Consider the following 20,729-nt stretch of genomic DNA (forward strand, 5'->3'; position numbering starts at 1 on the left):
ATTGGTAAATGAAACCCAGATCTTCCTTAATCAAGTTTGCCATAAAATGACAGTTAATCAGAAAGGCCAATGCTAGTAGGTCTATACAAGCAAAGGGATTATATAACAAACAAGAGGAAAATAGGATGCCCTAACTAAGAATGAATGAATATACCATAAACCACTATGACTGCAAAATAAACCTAGTAGCAATCTGGTTGGAAATCAAAATAGTTTTTAAAATGTCATTTAAAAATCCAAATTATTTTCTTATAAAATCCTTTCCAGAAGGACCATTACATTTTCCCCCTGTGTTTTAAAAGCACTGGGTTTTTAAAAAGGAGCCTGAGCTTAATTTTATGAATATTTAAAACAATTTATTCATTGTTTCCAACTGTGAGGCAAGCCCCAGGCTGATGGAGGGTCAGGACCCCTTGGAAACAAGATGATGAATGAACTGGATGTGTCTGCTCCATCCACCAAGTGCCAACAGAACTGTCCCTTTGCTCATTGGCTCTCCAACATCCATGACCAAGAATGTGTGAATTCATGCCTAGAGGGCATTCTTATTAGCCCCACATAGTTATGGCAGGGTTGCATTTTCAACCTCTTGGTCATCATATGGGCTTAGAGAAACAGAATGTATATGAACCCTAAGTTACATTGCTCAACCACCTTGAGTTATAAGTGATTCTATGAAGTGTGACTTCATTAACCATCTACCCTAAATGCCAAAATCCAATGAGGCATAACCAATTCCATGCAATGGTATCCAAATGGTAGAGACATTAAGTGCTTTCATTACTAGTGACAAGTTACAAGATATTGTTAACTAAGAGAAGGGCAGGCAAGCCCCGCCCTCTTTTAGTTCTAACATGACCTGTTTGAGGAGAGAAGAAAGCAAACAGTAATTCCCCAAATGTAACTTAGTGTGTGTAGTCAGGCAAGGAAGTAAGAGATTTTAAATGCCGTGCCTCTCCATAGCACACCTAATCGTCAGCCACTGAAAATACTGAAGTTTCAGGGTGAGATGAGATGGATAGTGGTGTAATGGAAAATGTGTATCTCATTCAGTCTTCAGGCAGCAGATAGTTCATAAAGTTACTGGAAGGAACCCCCTGGGTGCAGCCTGTCCCGCAGCATTTACAAAAAATAAAAATAAAAAAGTACATCAGAGATCCTCCCCCCCCCCCCCCGGAGAAAATATTGTAGGGAATAAAAGAAGTCTTTCAAAATCAAATTTAGGCAATTCTGATATATACACAACAGAGCAAATGTTGTGTCAAATACCTGTATCTATAAGTTCACTGTAATCTTTTCTTTAATAAAAGAAATGGTAAAGGAAAGTCGCCTTTACATTTGTGTAAAATTCTCTTCACCCTGAAGTGGTAAAGGGACACACGAAGACAGTTATGTAAAGTACGCTGGCATTTCCAGCATTACCTCTGCTCCCCCCTAATGAGATGGCTGTAAGATGCGTTGCAAAACGTCAAAAAGCCCGTTGAGAGGCAGGCGAGGCTTTGTGCTTTACAGATTCCAGGGGAGGGACAGCAGCGGGAGAAGCTGCTCCCAGTCTGGTTTCCAAGCAGGGAACATTTTCATGCTGACATCGCCAGCAGTTTCCAGCCTCCTAGGAATGTGGCCGTGGCGTGCAGCGCCCAGAGGCGCCCCAGAGCCGAACAAGAGACCCATCGCTTTGAGAGCGCCGGTCTCCATAGCCTATGGGCTGACGCTGCGCCCAGCGCCTGCCCCGCGCCTGTAGGCGCCGGACCCCGCCCGGCCTCACTTACCCCTCCTCCTGGAGCACATTTTCCCAGCGGGGATCCCGCCCCCCAGCACGTAGTAGGTCCCATCTCCAGCCCAATTTGAACGGAATCTCTATCCTTTCTGTCTTAAAAAACAAAAACAAGCAGGGATGGGGGGTGAGGAAGGCAGGACATTTAACTTCAACTTCGGAGCAACCGTCCTGGGCTGCGCATCTGACACCAGTGGGTGGGGTGCAATCTGACACTTCCTTTCCTTTCCAGAAACGTGAGTGGAGCTGGCGCCCCCTCCATCTGGGGGAGGGGAGACGAGGGAGAAGGTCCGCACTTCCGTCCCCACGGCCTTCTCCCCAGGAGACCAGGTATCAGGGGCGGCTCCCAGGTTGGGTGCCTGGAAAACTCCAGGTTTTGCTTTCTCCGCTCCTGACTCCGCCTCAGCTCCAGACCTGGCTTCCCTCCCGCGCTACGGTCCTGGCTGCCCCTTCCCGCTGTCTCTATCCTGAGCGTGTGTGCGGGGACATCTCCGCGCCTGCCCTGAGCCCAAGGCTGGGCTGCTAATATCAAGAGTCCCGCCGAGCGGAGCATGGGTACCCGCCCCTGGGATTCTCTCCTTAGCTCCCTGCGCACTGCCAGGAATTCTCTCCCATCGTAGCCACTCAGTCCTTGGAAGGCCCTGGGCGAAGCGGGCTCGTCCCCACTTTGTGGCAAGACTGGCACCCTGCTGAACCTGGAGCTTGGAGAATTCCTTGCGCCTAACAAGTTGGAGGAGTGGGCGCAGCAGCCAAGTGGAGGCTAGACACGCAGCTTCAGGGGCCCCCGGAGACGGCTGCTGTGTCCCGGCGGTGGAGCCCGGGCACCCAGCTCCATCGCTGAAGTCCCTCTCGCTGTCCTGGGAGCATCGACGCGCCCTGGGCGCACGCCCAGGAGGCCTTCTCCCCAGTTTCTCGCTACAGTGCTCAGGGTGCGAGGAGGAGCTTGCTGGAGACTTCGAGGCTGCCCAGAGCCAGGGAGCAGGAGCCCGGAGTCTCCTTCCTCTGCGGGGAAGGAGAGTGGCGCTGGCGGGCTGGAACCGGGAACCCAGCGAGCGCCTGACCTTCCTCTTCCCCTTCCATACCCCTTTGGCAACTTCGGCTCCAGGGGAAGGTTCTAGCCGCCGCAGTAGGCCCCCCGACCCTTTTCCTAGAAGGCTGGTGATGGATCTGCTTCTGCCCCCACCGGAGCACTTGTAGTGCGCTGGTGGCACGTGAGCCTGGCACTGCCCTCCAGCACCCTCCGAGCCTGGCAGCGTCGCCTGAGCCCCCTTCCTTTCCGCGCCCCAAATCGCCAGCATTCCGAGAGCGGGAAGAGGGTGGCCCTCCGGCACAGTCCTGCCGAGATGTCTGCGCAAAGTCTGCTCCACAGTGTCTTCTCCTGCTCCTCGCCGGCGTCCGGCGGCTCCGCCTCAGCCCAGGGCTTCTCCAAGAGGAAGCTGCGCCAGACCCGCAGCCTAGACCCGGCCCTGATCGGACGCTGCGGGGGCGAGGCAGGCGCGGAGGGCTGCTCGCCAGGGGCCACCGGAGGCCGCCTCTGCTCCCCACTGCCCCCGGTCGAGGGCCCCGGACACCGCTCGGCGTCCTCTCCCCGCGGCCCACACCCCCGGGCCAACCGACTCCCACCTCCTAGACCCCTCTGCGCATCCTTCTCCACCCCAAGCACCCCACAGGAGAAGTCGCCCTCGGGCAGCTTCCACTTTGACTATGAGGTTCCCTTGAGTCGCACCGGCCTCAAGAAGAGCATGGTCTGGGACCTGCCTTCAGCCCTGGCTGGGCCGGGCAGTGGCCGCAGCGCCATCCTCTGCTCCTCCGGGGGAGGCTCCAACAGCATCTTCGCTTCTCCCAGGAGGTGGCTCCAGCAGAGAAAGTTCCAGTCCCCACCCAACAGCCACGGGCACCCGTACGTCGTGTGGAAGTCCGAGGTAGGGTCTGGTGCCGAGGGCCCTCGTGGCCCAAGGACTGACACCTGGGCATTTCTTTAATTTCGTCACATTTTCAGAGCCAGGGACCCATCGAGGGTTTTCCATGGTGTGGCTGTTCCTCTTCGGCTGGCGAATGGTTCCTGGAAACGGGCCGTCCCTAGGGGCCACACGTGTGTGTCTTGTTAGGGCTTCTTGGCTCCACTTGGAGCAGTGGTGGGAGCTGGAGGAAGACATGGTGTTTTGCTGTCCTGTTTGCGCTGCAGGCCATTTCAAAGGGTTGTCTTATCCCTTTACCATAAATTGATATTTTTAGGAACTCAGATGATCTAGTTTTAAGCGGTTTGTAAGGGTTAGATGAAATATGCCTAACACCTGGTTGTTCTACAAAGAACTCAGGAACATTGTTCTGGAGGGTGGTGTTGATAGTATATGTATATAGTTCTGTGTGTTTGGCTGGCAGGGGGGAGAAACTACTAGAATTTTCTAGTTTCAATATTTTCTTCTCCCTAAAGGTCTAATTTCAGAACTCTATGGTGTGGAGTACTAGTTTAGGAAATGGTATGGAATGTTAGTTTATGGGGAAAAATCTCTGGTAAAGGCTGAGAAAAATCATGGAAACGTGCCCAAATTCTACTTAAGGACAATGAACAGTTGTCCTTATTTCACTTATTTCATTAGTGAAATATATGTGAATCAGGAATCATTAATAAATAAGGAACTCAGAGGGAGCTATTTGGTACTTTTAAAATGTGTACTCTGGTTAGGAAGGATAGAAAACACAGCTGTTGGGAAACTGTGGTTGATGAGTACTTCGAAAGCAGCATGTTTTTTACTAGATAAATAATAGTTGTTTTTAAAATGAGCAATTCCTACCTCAGTCCACAAACTCTATAGATTTGCCTTAGATCTGTTTCCATAAAGGAGGGGAGATTCCATCAGTTGTAATTAAACATTTTAAGGTACAGTTAGAATTACAGAAATGAAATGCAATACCATGTAATTGCTGGAGATTTAGAATAAATAAAGGAAACAGAACCAAGAAAAACAGTTTGAAAATAACATCCAAGATCATACCTTGTTCTGTTAACGTAACTATGAGATTTTGGCTTTTACTAGATCACCTTAGAAAAATCAGCAGTGTTTATCAGAGATATTAGCATCACATACTAGTAAAATATTAGTTACTGTGTCAAAGTAATTGCTGCTATTGGGTGTGGAGTATGGATTCAGAAACTAACAAACATTGTTGATTGTTCTGCCCATTTTCTTGAGGAAGACAGGCAGTAGAAAGAAAAGTCAAGTCAAACAGCAAGAAATTTTCTCCAAACCAGAGAACTCAGCATTAGAAAGATCTGTCAAAAATCTAAATTTTGAATTTCTCTTGGTCTCTAGAAGGGGCTGGATTCCCACTCTATATTAGAAGCACACATTATCAGATTAATCTGTTGGAGTTGAGAGAAATGCAAAATCAAGCCAAATTCTTGGATTAGATAGCCACTGACATTCATGTTTAAACTTAATTGCATCATTAAGAATGTCCCAGTTTTTCTTAGCAACCATACATATAATATAATATAATATAATTATAATATAATATAATATAATATAATATAATATAATATAATATAATATAATATAATATAATATAATATAATATAATATAATATAAATATATAGAAGCTGTTTGTAACTGTTATGACTAAAAGGCATTCTATTGTAGATGGTTACGACTAGTTAAAAATTATCTTCTTGGTTATTAAATCTCATAATCAGTGGACAATATCTGAACTCCAGCAATACTGGTGGCTTCTAACTGCTCTGTGCAGCATTTGGGCAGTCTGCAAACTCATCTATTATGATTTTCACCTCTTTGCAATGGTTAAAACTAAGTACGTAGTAAATGGGGGCATCTGTAATAGTGTCAGCAATAAAAATAAAGAATAAAAGAATAAAATATATTAAGCTTAGATAACTTGTATTTTCAAATTTCATTATAAAATATAACATATAAAAAGCAAAGTTTAAAAATGAAAAATAACTAAATACAAAGCCATCTAGCAAAAGAACAAAATTTTCTCATAGAATGTTCGTGTGTGTGTGTGCGCAAGTGTGTGTAAGTAAAATCCCTTTATTCTTGAGGCAGACATGGAGTGATTGGATAGAATCCTGGCATGAAGATCCAAGGCTGGTTTTGTTTAGTAGAGGCCCAGATATCCTAACGTAACCCCTGGGTCTGGAATTTAATGGCCTGGATTACCTTTCAAAGGTTTAACGCCCTGGAACCCTCTCAAAAACGAAGGAAATTCATCTTATTGAGCACTGCTTGTCCTTCTCATGTGCAAGCAAGCTGTGTCCTTCGTCCTAAAAGAGAATCTTTACTAATGATGTTAAAAGTCCAGCAAATGAGCACCTTGCAGGGTTACTTATGGCCTTTGGTGGGAAAATTTTGTTCATACAGATTTGATTCTTGTGCTTTTCCTGGTTGCTCTGGCTCAAGGTTTCTCAGCCTCTGCCCCTTTGACACTTGTGGCCAAATGATTCTTTGTGCTGGGGCTGTCCTGTGCATTGTAGGATGTTTAGCAGCATCTCCTGGGCCTCTACCCACTAGCACCCATCCCCACCGGTGTGACAATGAAAAATGTCCAGAGACCTTAACCTAGGTGTCAAAATTGTCCCAATTGAGAATCACTGCACCAGTGAGTTGAATGAAGCACCCCATTCTGGCCATCTAGGGAGTGCCTACAGAAGTGCTTTCAGTTGGCATAAAGCTTCCCTGGGGCCTTCATCCAGTTCTAAAACTATGTGGGTCTCTCTTGGTGGACCTCTTAGCATTTGTTTCACTTTTATGTTTCTCTTCCATTGAATTCATAGGAAAACTTGAGACTTTACCTTTATTCAGTTTAGCCAGAGATGGATCACATCCATTTCTATTTAGTTCTTTCAGCAGATCCTCTGGTTTTAAACTTAATGTTCTTACAGTGGCTACTGCTCCCAAGACTCTCATAAATGCCTGCAGCTCTCTGACTTGTGCTCACTCAAAGCTCACAAATGACCATATTATGGCCATAAACTCGGAGGTGTTAGTCAAAGTCATCTGTGACTGTTAATATTTCCTCACTATGTATTTCAGGATTGCTTTAACAAAATCTGATTCATGGACATGCTGGGTACAATATCTATTGAGTAGAAAAAGGGAGAAGACAAAAGGATAAATGGTGCATGGTGATATAATTGGCACATGCTTCTCAACTTGTGTTCTTAGCAGCCAAGCTTTGTCCTTGATTCTGATCAAGGACAAGGCCTCATTCCAACTCGGGTTCTTCTGATTCTCGTGGATCAGAGCTGGGATTATGCTCATAGCTGATCTGCAGCTTTCCAGCTTTGCTAACCCATAATTAATTTGATTTTTCTCTATCCATGACTTCTTCATTCATGCCACAAGCACTTCTTGAGCACAAGCATTTCTCTAGCTACCAGGAGTGCAGAGAGGCTGAAATATGGTGTCAGCTCTTAGAGTCTACTGAAAAGGATGGATGAATCAACCAATAAGTACAGTGCAGAAGGATCACAACACAACATAATGAGGGACAGGGGTGGGGGATGGTGGTGTGATGGTTCACCACGCTTTGTGGAGTCTTTGGAAACCTTTACTGCATAGAGAACACTTGAACTTGATTTTAAGGATGACTGCCATTTATAAGAAGGGAAGTGATTCCTTGATGAAGGAGAAAACAGTAGATGTATAAAGGCACAGAGGTGTTAGTGATGCCAGAGTTTCCAAGGAGAGGATTTAGAGGGGCTTAGGAGCAATGATTTGTTTGGAGGAGGAGGTTAGGGCACCTGCAGTTTAATATATATAGCAACCACGTGGATTTTTATGTAATTAGCTAATAAAACCAGAAATTGAACATGTATTCAGAAGATAATAACTATGGGCATGGATAAAAATGTCAGGAGGGCCAAAGTACATTGCCTATCCTTCAAGGCACCTCTTGGCATCAAATCTGCAGAGAGGTGAAACATGTAGAGTGTTTTTGAAGTTAGTTGGTGTGCCTGGAGCATAGGCTGTATCTTTCTCTGTGTTAGATACTAGTACAACAGGTTGGGTAGCATTAATTATGAAGAACCCACTCTGCACATCTCAGGAATTTGGACTGTACATTTTGCAGAGCAGTGGTTCTCAAACTAGAAGCAAGTTTGTCCCCGGGGCACATTTAGAAATGACTAAAGACAGTTTTGGTTGTCACAGGTAGGGATGGTGATGTATTGGTTTTCTATTGCTGCTGTAGCAAATTACCCCAAATGTAGTGGCTTAGAGCAACACAAATTTATTATCTTATGTTTCTGGGGACAGAAGCCCAAAATGGTTCTCTGGGCTGAAGTCAAGGTGTTGGTGGGGCTGTGTTCCTTCTGAAGGCTCTAGGATCTGTATCTTTTGCTTTTCCAGTCCCCCACTTTCTTCATCTTTAAAGTCAGCCATGTTGCATCTCTTTGACTTTCTTTCAGTCATTTCTCCCTCAGGTTCTCTTAAGGACTCTTGTGATAACATTGGGCTCACCTGAATAAGCCAAGATAATCTCATTATTTTAAGATCAGCTGATTAGCTACCTTCAATTCCATCTACAACTTTAATTTTCCTTTGTCATGTAATTTAACATATTCACAGGTTCCAGTGATTAGGGTGTGGATATCTTTGGTGGAACATTATTTCACCTACTACAGGAGAGGTTCTATTGGCATATAGTGGCTAGAGACCAGTGATGCTGCTAAGCACTCTACAATGGATAGGACAGCCCCGCAACAGAGTCACCTGGCCCTCAATGTCAAGAGTGCGCAGGCTGAGAAACCCTGTGGTAGAGAATGGGGGAAATTGATTTTTTAAGCACAAGGGTGTAACATGATCCGATATGGTTTTAGAGACATCACTCTGGTGTCTGGGGGTGGGGAGCATGTATTAATAGAGTGAAACGAGGGGGAGGGTAGATACTCAAATGAAGTGAGCATGGGGATACCATGCCAAAGATCCTATAAACAAATGGGAGTTAGCATATAAACATAATACTTCTGTATTTCTTATCTTTCCATTTTAGCAAATTGTTTTCTTGTACTGTTGAACTACTTCTAATAGGTTGGTCTCTATAGACCAGGTGTTCTCAACTGGGGGCAAGTTGGCATCCTGGGCACATTTGGCAATACCTGGTGCCATTTTTTATTGCCAGAGCTGGGATAGGGGGGTGCTACTGACATCTGGTGTGTAGAGGCCAGGCATGCTGCTAATTATCCTACAGTGCACAGGACAGTCCTCACAACAAATAATTATCCTGCTCAAAATTTCAATAGTGCCAAGGTTGAGAAAACATGAATAATATGTTACTTTATATAATAAACTTAATTCTAGGTTTTGCTTCCCAGTCATTTTCTCTCACACTTCTGTCTTTACTCTTTGTCATTTTGTTCTTCTTTTTTTGTATATATCAACCAAGGCTCTGAATCTGGAAAAAAAAAAAGCCTTATCAAAAGGTATTGAAGATAGGAAACAATATGGGTGTCTAAATATATGTATAGGGAAGAATTGAATGGCAAATATATATAATGATGGAAACTGGAATTAAAATTTAAAAAATAAGCAGAGAGGAATATTGTGATTAAAAAGAGAGGCTTGCCCATGTCACCAAAGAGGAAGTAATTAGAATAACACAGCTTTATAGTGGAAATTGACAAAGGGCATTTTATTGGGAATTATGTCTGAAATCAGCATAATACCATAAGAATTATAAATTAGGAAAATAGTTATTTAACTTTCATTTGCTCTCTTTTGGAATATCTCTGCTAGAATTTGTTTCTAAGGAAAATTTTAACTTAAATAGAGAATAATGTGAAGACAACTTCTCAGATGCTTTGGAATTGAGCTTTCACCGGAATTTTGGCATTCAAGGGCTAGAAAGAGCCAATTTTAGACTCAGAAAGGACCTTGGGTATCATCTAGCTGCAGCCTCCTTATTTTATAGTTAAAGAGAGGGACTAAAAAGGTCAAACTCAAACTCAAACTCAGACAACATGCTGAGGGCAGAACCACCCTGAAATCTTTCTTGACTCTCAATATAAACTGCCAAACTTCTGGAAAAAAAAGTAAGCGACCAGTTGCACCTTAAACCTTGGCATTCTCTTCTCTATTCCTATTACTTAATGAAATAATTCTCTTGAAGGTACCCAAATTCCAAGACTTTTCATAGACCTCCTTTGGTGGACATCTGGGCAGAACTGCTGGCACTGTTACCCCCTCCCCCTCTGGCCTCCTTTCCCCACTACACACAGAGAAGCCTCAGTTCCTTCCTTACTACTTGCTTTTCCATACCTATCATCTCCTTCATGCTCTTCTGTCTCTGTGCTTGTCTTTTTCCACCCATCCCCATGGTTCTACATTTTTTTCCTTTAAATCATTCTTCCTTGGTGATCTCATTCACTTTTCTGACTTCAGCCATTACCCCTCTCAGGGACACTCCTAACTCTGTGTCTAGCTGTGATCTTGTACATGAACTCTTTTTTTAATTTTTTTTTTTTTTTTTTTTTAGAGAGAGAAGGGAGAGGGGGAGAGAGAGAGAGAGAGAGAGAGAGAGAGAGAGAAAGAGAGAAACTTCAATGTGAGAGAGAAACATAGATTGGTTGCCTCCAGTTGCCTCCTGTAGGCACCTTGACTGGGGATTGAACCCACAACCTGGGTATGTGCCCTGACCAGGAATCTAACCTGTGACCTTTCAGCACACAGGACGTTGTTCCATCCAACTGAGCCACACTGGCCAGGGTTTGCACATGAGCTCTTGATATTTATTTCTGATTTTCTGCAAGACATCTGCTCACAATGCCTGCTGGACTCCTCATATCCTACATGTTTGAAGCAGAATAGATCAGCACCCCCTTCCTCTGAGCACATTTCATTTTCTATACTTCTTATTGTGGTTGGTGTCACCATCTTCCCGCCTGCTTAGTTTTATGAGAGATGGCTGGAGATGTCTCCAGTTTCCCCATTTTTTTTCTTCTGGTCTTCTCGAATAAATTAGCAAATCCTCTTGTGCTTACTTCTCATTTGCTCTGTTCTAGAAAGGATTTGAAGTGGAGTGTGTCCCAGTTCTTCCATCTCTCTCCAGCTGTTCCTTCTTATTGCCACTGCCTAGTTTGGGTTCTCAATTGCTATGGCCTCCTGCTTGGTCACCCTGCCTTTAGTTTCTCCCTCTCCATCTGGCTTATTGACCTTTTACTCCAAACACATAATTGTAATCATGTTAACTCCATGAGCCAAAACCTCTGCTGGTGCTCAGGGTGTACAGAATGAAATACAAACTGCTTAGCCCATTATTTCAAAGCCCTTTACAATATAATCTTAGTCTACCTCCTCCCCTTCCCCCAGGAACTCTGATCCAGTGAAGCCAAACTGGCCACTCAGCTGGGCAGTCATGAAATATTTGTTGAGTGCCAGCCATGCCCTTGACACTGGGGATGTATGTGGAACAATCACACAGGGCCCCACAAGGTGCTTACCCTTTTATGAAAGCAGTATTTTCAAATAAATAAATAAATCCTTGGACTTGTTCAGAATGCTGTGGCAATATGAAAAGAAGACTCTGGTAGACTGAATAATGGCCTCCAAAAGGTGTCCATGTCCTAATCCCCAGAACCATAGATATGCTAGCTTACTTGCAACAGGGACTTTGCAGATGTGATTAAATTAAGGATCTTGAAATGAAGAGATTATCATGGAATATCTGGATGAGCCAATGTAATCACAAGGGTCCTTATAAGAGGGGGACAAGAGGGTCAGAGTTAGAGGAGATATGAGGATAGAATGAGAGGGGGGGAGGAGAGAGAGAGAGAGAGAGAGAGAGAGAGAAATTTTGAAAATGCTACACTGCTGGCTTTGAAAATGGGAGGAGTCATTGGCCAAGGAATGGGGCAGCCTCTGGAAGCTGGAAAACGCAAGGAAGTGGATTCTCCCCTAGAACTTGCAGAAGGAATACAGTTATGAAGCTGACATCTTGGTCCTAGCCCAGTGAGACTTCTAACCTCCTAAGCTAGAAATGAGTACATGTGTTGTCTTAAGCCGCAACATTGTGGTGGTTTGTTACAGCAGCCATAGGAAACTGATATAAGGACTAAGGAGGCCTAGGATGTCTCAGCTGAAACCAGTGGATGAGAAGGATTTGGTCAAACAAAAAGACGGGATGTAGCACTCCAGCCAGAAGAAGCAGCCTGTTGTTAAGAGGCAACACAGTACAGTAGTCCTCCCTCATCTGTGGTTTCACTTTCCATGGTTTCACTTATCTGCAGTCTACCACAGTTCGAAAATATTAAATGCAAATTTCCAGAAATATGAAATTCATTAATTTTGAATTGCATGCCATTCTGAGTAGTGTGATGAAATTCTGCTCCATCCTGCTTGGGATGTGACTTATCCCTTTGCCCAGCGCATCCACGCTGTAGACGCTCCCTGCCCCCTAGTCACTTAGTAGCTATCTTGGTTATCAGATCCACTGTCTTGGTATCACAGTGCTTGTTGTGTTCAAGTCACCAGTATTTTACTTAATAATGGCCCCAAAACATAAGGGTAGTGATGCTGGAAATTTGGACATGCCAAAGAGAAGCCAGAAAGTGCTTCCTCTAAGTGAAAAGGTGAAAGTTCTTGGCTTAATTAGGAAAGGGAAAAAAATCATATGCTGTGATTGCTGAGATTTATGGTGAGAATGAATCTTCTGTCTGTGAAATTGTGAAGAAGAAAAAAGAAATTCATTCTAGTTTGCTGAGAGACAAGATTCACATAACTTTTATTACAGTATGTTGTTATAATTGTTCCATTTTATCTTAGTTATTGCTATTAATCTCTCACTGTGCCTAATTTAGAAATTAAACTTTATCATAGGTGTATATATATATATATATATACATATATATATATGTGTATATATATATATATATATATGAAAAAACATAGTATATATAGGGCTCAGTACTATATGTGATTTTAGGCATCTACTAGAGGTCTTGGAATGTATCCCCATAGGATTTAGAGAAATCCACCTGGAACAGAGAATGGGAGTGGAAAGATGGCCAACAATGTCTGTCTGGGCCTTGAGTGTCATGATATGGGTTTTATGATTTGATGTAAAGGTTCCCTGCAGATATTTTTCTCTCTCCTTCTCACTCGGCTTTTGATCACCTGGTCCCACATATATGTGAGAAAGCTTCATTTCTACTTTATGGCTCAACCAGATGCCACCTTCAAATAAATAAACTTTGATTATGGTATATTTCATGACACATTCAGGATTTACAGAAATGTGAGCTCATTTTTCCATAATAGAATTGCTATTCTTCCAATCTGGTGGCTTCATAAGGGAAAGTGTGTTTCATATCAGAATCCAGTCAATGACTGAGGGAATCTGTGTTCTGACAATGATTCTCCAAGTGTCAGAGACACATCTTTGGGGTGTGACATCTTATTCTACGGTTTACTACATCCTCTCTGAGCCATTGCTTATAATAAAGGGAGCAAGACTATTACTGCAACTATATGTTTCAATAGGGTAAAAAAAGTAGAATGTAATGAGTGAGAAAATGAAATTAGTTATTTTGTTAGCTGGTAAAGAATAATATTTTCATTACTTATTAGGGAAATGCAAATCAAAACCACAATGAGATACCACTTCATACCCACTAGGATGGCTATGATAAAAAAGATAACAGGTGTTGGCAATGATGTAGAGAAAGTGAAACTCACATGCCCGGCTGGTGAGAATGTTATTACAACAATCATTCGGGGTGATAGTATCAACCTTCATTTTGTAGATGAGGATACTGAGACTCTGATTAAGAGGTAGCCAGGTTTAGTTGGAGAGGAACTGAAGTGAATCGGTTAGAGCTGGACTCTGATCCAGACTGCCTGGGTTCAAATCCCAGCTCTGCCCTACAACCTTGAAGAAGTTACAAAGCATATTTATGCTTCAGTTTCCTCATCTGTCAAATAGGGATAATTAAAGTGCCTACCTGAAAGAGTTTTTGTATTTCATGACTTAATTACAGTCATGTGCCACATAGTAGTATTTCAGTCAACAATTGACTGCATATACATTGGTGATCCCATAAGATTATAATGAGCTGAAAAAATTTATCACCTAGTGACATTGTGGCCATCTTAATGTCTTAGTATTTAGATATGTTTAGATAAACAGATACTTAGCATTGTGTTACAGTTGCCTACAGTATTCAGTTCAGGTTTGTAGCCTAGGAGCAATAGGCTATACCAAAAATCCTAGGGGTCTAGTAGGCTATACCATCTAGGTTTGTATAAGTGCACTCTGTGATGTTATCACCTAACAACACATTTCTCAGAATGTATCCTTATTGTTAAGCAGTGCATGACTGAACTTGGAAAGTGCCCAGCACTTAGGAAGTATTAACATATGCTAAGGAGAGAAGCAAGGTTAAATGAAGTAGACTTGCCCAGATCACATAGCTAGGAGGCAACAAAGGTAGGACTGGGATTAAAGTATTACTTTAGTTAAAAATGTTTATTCTGCACCTATGGTGTGTGACAGGAACCTTGGTCTTTCCACCATGGCAGTTGAAGAGGGCTTAGGTGATAACCAAGTGAATGAGTAGACCAGCTGAGTTGAACAACAGCAGAAGGCAATTGGAAATCTATTTTGCAAGCTGTTAAGTAAGGCATACTTTTCATGATAGGCATTGAAACATCAGGCTGTCACCCCAGGCATTTTGGCCTAGTAACTTGGAACACAGGAATCTGCAAGACTTGCACTGTGGATTTGGTGTAACCAAAGACCTGCCAGCAGGCCAAGAGGTAGCCTTTATTTCCACACACTAATCACAGTAACTTCATTGCAGCAGACACTTTTTGTTTGTAGGGTACTTAGAATGTTAGAAAGTGGATAGCTCCCAGTCTAGCCCTGATTCTCTAGATAAATGGCAGTGTGATTTCCCACTTCAAGCCTGGCGTTCTTCTCACTTCCTACTATCATGTCAGATCAAGCTGACTGTTTTTCATGGTTCATCTTATTAACATCTTTCCAAGGTAACAGGTAACATCACTAAATTGAACAATACTATCTACACTCAGATGCTTTTTTGCTCAAAATCTAACTCCAACTCCCATGAACATTTCTAGACTGACTTCAGCATTCTATGAACAAAATAGAACATTAGGAGGGAAAAGTTCTTAAAAGTCTTCTATCTAGTCTGGACTACATGCCATACTTAAATCCTATCTACAACATCCCTGGTCTATGCTCAGCCCCCACAAATGGAGACCTTCGCAGTTCTGCCTTTAGATTTATAATAGGCGTGGAATTTTTCCTGGAAATGTGTCAAAAACCAGCCTCCCTGGTACTTTTATCATGCTACAACGAATTTTGCCACTCTGGTCATACAGATAGTTACCAATATTGTGTCAACATTGTTGGTGAATAAGTGCGGGTTGACTTAGCTTTCTTCCTGAGCGTCAACACAAAGATTGGTCATATTTTCTCCTTGGCAGATAAGCATTGTGAATATATCAAACTAGAATTGAGGAAGAGTTTAAAGTTAGACTACTGACCTGAAGATATCTTGTAAACTACTTATAGAAATTGAGGATTAGAACTCACTGTCTCCGAGTTCTCACTGCCAATCTAATGCGTCAGGTTTCTTCCTTTCATGATTCATATGGGAGCTCAAAGACAGGTGCAGTTTTCATATTACATCATAGAGTATTGCTCTGGATTTTCCAGCAAACCCCCAAAGAGGCATATTGAATCTAGATTCTCATGTTAATATATTGTAAATAAGTGGTGTTGTTAGAAGGTGTTTGTCAAAATGCCAAGAAAATAAACGTGAAAGGCGATATGGAGATGGTAAGCAGAATTGAAAGTCAAGAAGTGTGGTATGAGTCCCAGACTAACTTCAGAAGCTCAGAGTCATGAACTCAGCAAATATATTGTCATTCTGCTGCAATGGCAATATTTTAATCTTTTAATTTATGATTAAATTGGAAATATATTACCTTTTCTCATATAACTGAGAACACAATGTTTAAGACCAGTAAAGTGTTATGAAAATGATAAAATATTTATGCTCTTGTTCAGGGTTTTTTGTTTTTTGTTTTTTTTTAGATGAAATAGGTTATTCAGAGTTACAAGTTTTAGAAAAGCGAAATAGTTTATTTCTCTTTGCAATATTATTCTGAGTTTTGGTTCTCCCTGAGGGGAGTTAGATGTAGAAGAGTCAATGGGTCATGATTGTCTAGTTTGCCTTTCTTCATCTAGAACTATCCCTTTTATAGGAAATGCTTAAAATCCCATTATGTGTTTTAGCCTCCTCATAAGGTATCATTTATAATTTATATAAAGATATGGTAGATGTAGCTTATGTAAAGATTCATTCAAATCTAAATCTGTTCTTGAAAAGTAAAGCTATTTTTTAAGTTCATTGGATAAGAAAGTTCAGTGGTCAAGAAGAAAATTACCTTGGTATACCTACAGAAATTCCCTCTAAGTCATTAATTAAATGTTTCTGTGTAATATTTTTGCAATGCAGAAAGGTTAACTTTTTTATTTGGAAAGATTTCTTGCAGAGTTTTAGATCACAATCTATTAGTGTAATTTTCTCCGTATATATATTTATACACAGAACTTTTAAGTTCATAGTATTTTGCTTTAGAAATAAAAATGAATGGTTGGTTAGTACCATATATAATTGGAGCAATATAGATCAATTGCTTTTATGAAAATATAAGTTTTTAAAACTCCAGGAAAAAATGTAGGAGAAATAAAAACTCTGTGTCTTAGTTTGAGTTCCTCTAAAGACTGACTCGGATGAGTACAGTTTCTTTTGGAGGTGACCCAAGGAAGCAGGAGTGAAGAGAAAATGAAATGCCATTGTAAGGTTGTGTCACAGCTGTGGACAAAGGGATGACCAAGGTTCCACAAGGACCACTGGAAAACATATAGAATGCCTCTCAGGATGATCCACCTCTGTTTTAGTTATCTGTTACCGCATAACACTCCCACCCCCATCAGTGCCATGCAAGCTTAGTGGCATGATTCTGTGTTTCAGGAATTAGATCAGGGCTCAGCTAGGAAGTTCTGCTCCACGTGGCCTCAGCTGGGCTCATTTACTTGGCTGCTTTCAGGGGATGTCTGGGATGCCTGGTAAGTTCAAGATGTCTTCACTTACATGCCTGGTGCCTCGGTGGTCCTTCAAGTTGCCACTTTCTCTAAATGGCTAGTTTGGGCTTCCTCACTGCATGGTGATCTCATGGTATTTGGTCAAAGTGAGTCACAGGGTCAATCTAGATTCAAGGGCAAGGAAAATAGATTCCATTTCTTGATGGGAGAAGCAACAAAAAATCTGTGGCCTTTGATTTTTTTCAAAAAGAAGGGGATCTGGAAAATGTCTCCCTTGGTTTTCATCCTCCATTGGTTGAGATCCCTTCCAGGGTTTTTAACTACGCTGTAACTTCTTGCACATGACTGAGTGTTCACTAGAGATGGATCACTAGCAGCACAAGGTGAGTGCGAGCTTGCACAGAACTTCCCAGAACAGTTTCAGCTGAACTCAAAATTTTTAGCACAGGCTCATGGGCAGGAGCATTTAGAACCAGTAACCCACAAGCTTAGCTAATGGAAACATAACTGAAAGACAATACAACCATAGACTTTGGAGATGTGTAAGCCTGGGGTCAAATCCCAGGAACACTACTTAAGAGGTATGAATTTCAGTTACTTCATTGGGTTTGTCTCATGTTTTCTCCTGAGTAGAATGGGGTAATGGGAAGAATACATGCCATACCATTTGAATGTAAAGTGTCACTTTCTACATCAGTAAAATATACTATGTCCATTAATGGTGACACTTTTCTTACAATCACCCGCATTCCCCTGTCCTGTCTGTATGGTAGCATGGTTATATGCTTGTTGGGCAGATGCAATATTGAGGGTATAAACTGTGGCTAAGAGAGTGAAGAAAGCCTCCACATAACAGTGACTAAAGCCTCCACATAACAGGTACTAAAACAGTGACCTCAACTAGCAACCAATTGACTTGATTGGCCCTTCAGCCATATTAATTCTGTAATTTGGATTTGGCCACCCTTCTTCTCCTTCACATGAAAAGTCCTCTCATAAGGTACTTCCTTGTCTGCCCTTATTGCCACCCTCAGCCATCAACAAGCTTTTTTTTTGGGTGCTTCATTTGTTGGTGTGTGAGGCTGGGAGAACTCCAAGATCAAAATGACAAAGATTTCATTCCCCTATCAGAGAGGGGAAGAAGAGCTGGGCTTTGAGTAAATATTCATTTACATCAGCAGCATTCCTCTGCGCTCATTCGATGCTTACTTCTCTCTTGTTAACAGCGCTAGAATAAACACATAATTCTACCAAAATATTAGCAGTGTGTGCTGTTTTCTTTCACTTGCCAAGATTGTTTTATAATAAATACCACTGGAAAAATACCACTGGCTAGCATCCTCAGCAGTTGTGTTAATATCTTTAGAGAACAAAGTATGGATTTGGGAGGTGCTTTGAAAAGAGAAGTTAAATATGCCTGGTCTGTACTGCATTCTTTGAATAACTGATTTTGTTACCTTTGAATTTGATTTTTACTTAAAATATTTCTCTTGGTTGACAAAAAATGATGTCATTATTTTCTATGACATTCACTCATTAAATATCTTCTATTTTTGTGCACCTGGATTGTGTACCTGAAACCTGTATAATTTTGTTAACAAGTGTCACCACAATAAATTCAATAAAAGGAAAAAAAAATTAACACTAAAAAATATCTTTTAAAAGGTAAGTCTAACATAAGGTTTCTTTTAAAACTGAATGGTACTAAAACAGATGTTTGTAATGTGCTTTCATGGTGGAAATTTGTAGATTAAATTGTATATTCGGATATTCATGTTTGTCAAAAGTAATTTTAGTCAAATTGAAGCAATGGGTTTTCTCAACAATTTCATTCACTTGGCTAATATCGCGTCTTAGTTTCAACTACACTTCAGGCTTGTACTCATGGTGGATGCAGAGTTGTAAGAGAAGATGCTCCAAAGCCTCTTAAAGTGTAACCTGAAAACGGCTCACAATAATTTTTTGCTTTCTTCTATCAGTCAAGTTACAGGCCAGTGCAGATTCAAAGGATGGGGGAATAGACTCTGCCTATTAATGGAAATTTCTGTTACACAGCAAGGAGCGAATTCCAATCAATCTACAGGTATATGGGTGTGTGTGTGTGTGTGTGTGTGTGTGTGTGTGTGTGTGTGTATGAATTGGAATTTTGAAGTGATATAAAATAGAATGAAATACATAAAAATGTTGTTATAATATCTCTGGATGAATTTAAATTCCCTTTTTGCATTTTTGTATTTTCAGTTCTTCTGAAATAAACAGGTATTACTGTGTAAGTTAAACAATAGTAAAAAATTAACAAAGTGCATTGGGAGCATAGAAGAGGAAGTGGTTAATTCTGTCTGCGACAAAGGTGCTAACATTTCTTTCCAAATATCAAGAGGTGTAAATTGTAGCCTCCTGGGAGGGGGAGTGAACTTGTGTAGATTTTTAGTGTGTAAAATGCTAAATACATTATTTTTGGATTGGAACTTTTGCTTTTTAATCAAACTTTCACAGTTTTTATACTTACTTTTCACAATAGCTGCCTGCCAAGAAAAAGGAATGAAGAGGAGACATTCTAGTGTTAGCTCCTCAATTTGGGAGATTGGAATCATGCAGAAGGAACTCTGTATTGTGGACTGTTCTGTTTGACTGTTGTAGGGTGGACAGTTAGATGGTGGATCCGTGGATGGGACAATGACTAAGAAAACCTCTTTTCTTCCCCAGTACTTTCTGGAAAATCTCAAATGTGCTCTTCACAAAAATAAAAATAGGGAAGTGTCACAGAAGAACCCATTTATTAATTAGGTTTCAATTATAGACATTATTGCCTTTAATTTTTAAAAAAGCTTTGAGATTTGTGTCACACATCATGCAAATTTACCCATTTAAAGTGTAGAATTCAATATTTTTTTTAGTATAGTGACAGAGTTGTACAACTATCAATTTTAGAACATTTTAATCACCCCAAGAAATCCTGTTACCCATTAAGCAGTCACTTTCCATTCCTCCTTGACCCCACACCCTGGCAACTAGTAATCTTCCCTCTCTTTCTGTCTGCTTGGATTTGACTATTTTGGACATTTCATATAAAGGCAATTATGCAATATGTAGTATTTTGTCTCTGGCTTCTTTCACTTAGAATAACTTTTTCAAGGTTCATCCATGTTGTAGCATGTATCAGTACTGCATTTCTTTTTGTTGCTGAATAATGTTCCATTGTATGGATGGACCATATCTTGTTTATCCAGTCATCAGTTGATAGACATTTGAACTGTTTCCATTTTTTGGCTATTGTGAATAATACTCCTATGAACACTCTTGTACAAGTCTTGGTGTGGGCATATGTTTTCAATTCTCTTAGGTATATACCTAGAGGTGGGATTTCTGGATACCCTGAAGTTTAAACAGATTCATGGCTTAGGCTCCTTTGGCAAATGTCATAGTTGATTTTACTGGGAATATTATTCTTTGGCCTAACCAAGGTGTGACTATAAGGCATGTTATGAGTAAACATCTCAGAAGAGTTTCCAAAAAGTAGCTCTACAGATGCTTTTAAATGACAACACCAAAGTTGGCATAGGTGCTTGGCATCTTGAGGTATTGTGAACTGATTGTGCAAATTCTGGTGCTTCTTTCCAAAATGTACTGCATAGAAAAAATGAAATAGTATATTTAGTGTTGAATATATGGTATATTGCTTGGTATCACTGTGCATACATGGTGAATTGGAAAAGATGAAATGGTTCTGTGCCTGTGGACTGAAAAGGAGTAACAGAAAGGGTAAAATCATAAATGATTCATTGGTCTGTCAAGCAACATAGAAAAAGCCTGGATGTTTGTTATTTTTTTAAATGGTATTTTTCTATAGGGAGAAAAGCATAA

At 41.3% G+C, this 20,729-nt stretch overlaps 1 protein-coding gene across 1 annotated transcript in view; it reads left to right on the forward strand.

Annotated features, from left to right (window-relative positions):
* The first annotated feature begins 3,117 nt into the window (after window positions 1–3,117).
* The window catches only part of ARHGAP6 (Rho GTPase activating protein 6), a 423,350-nt gene continuing 405,738 nt past the window's right edge, over window positions 3,118–20,729 (forward strand). Inside the window, exon 1 of the mRNA XM_016211638.2 lies at window positions 3,118–3,696. Within this exon, the coding sequence (XP_016067124.2) occupies window positions 3,118–3,696 (579 nt within the window). The remainder of the gene's footprint in view (window positions 3,697–20,729) is intronic.

The sequence above is a fragment of the Miniopterus natalensis genome, chromosome X (genome assembly GCF_054644295.1).
Source record: "Miniopterus natalensis isolate mMinNat1 chromosome X, mMinNat1.hap1, whole genome shotgun sequence".
NCBI classification, from domain to species: Eukaryota; Metazoa; Chordata; class Mammalia; order Chiroptera; family Miniopteridae; genus Miniopterus; species Miniopterus natalensis.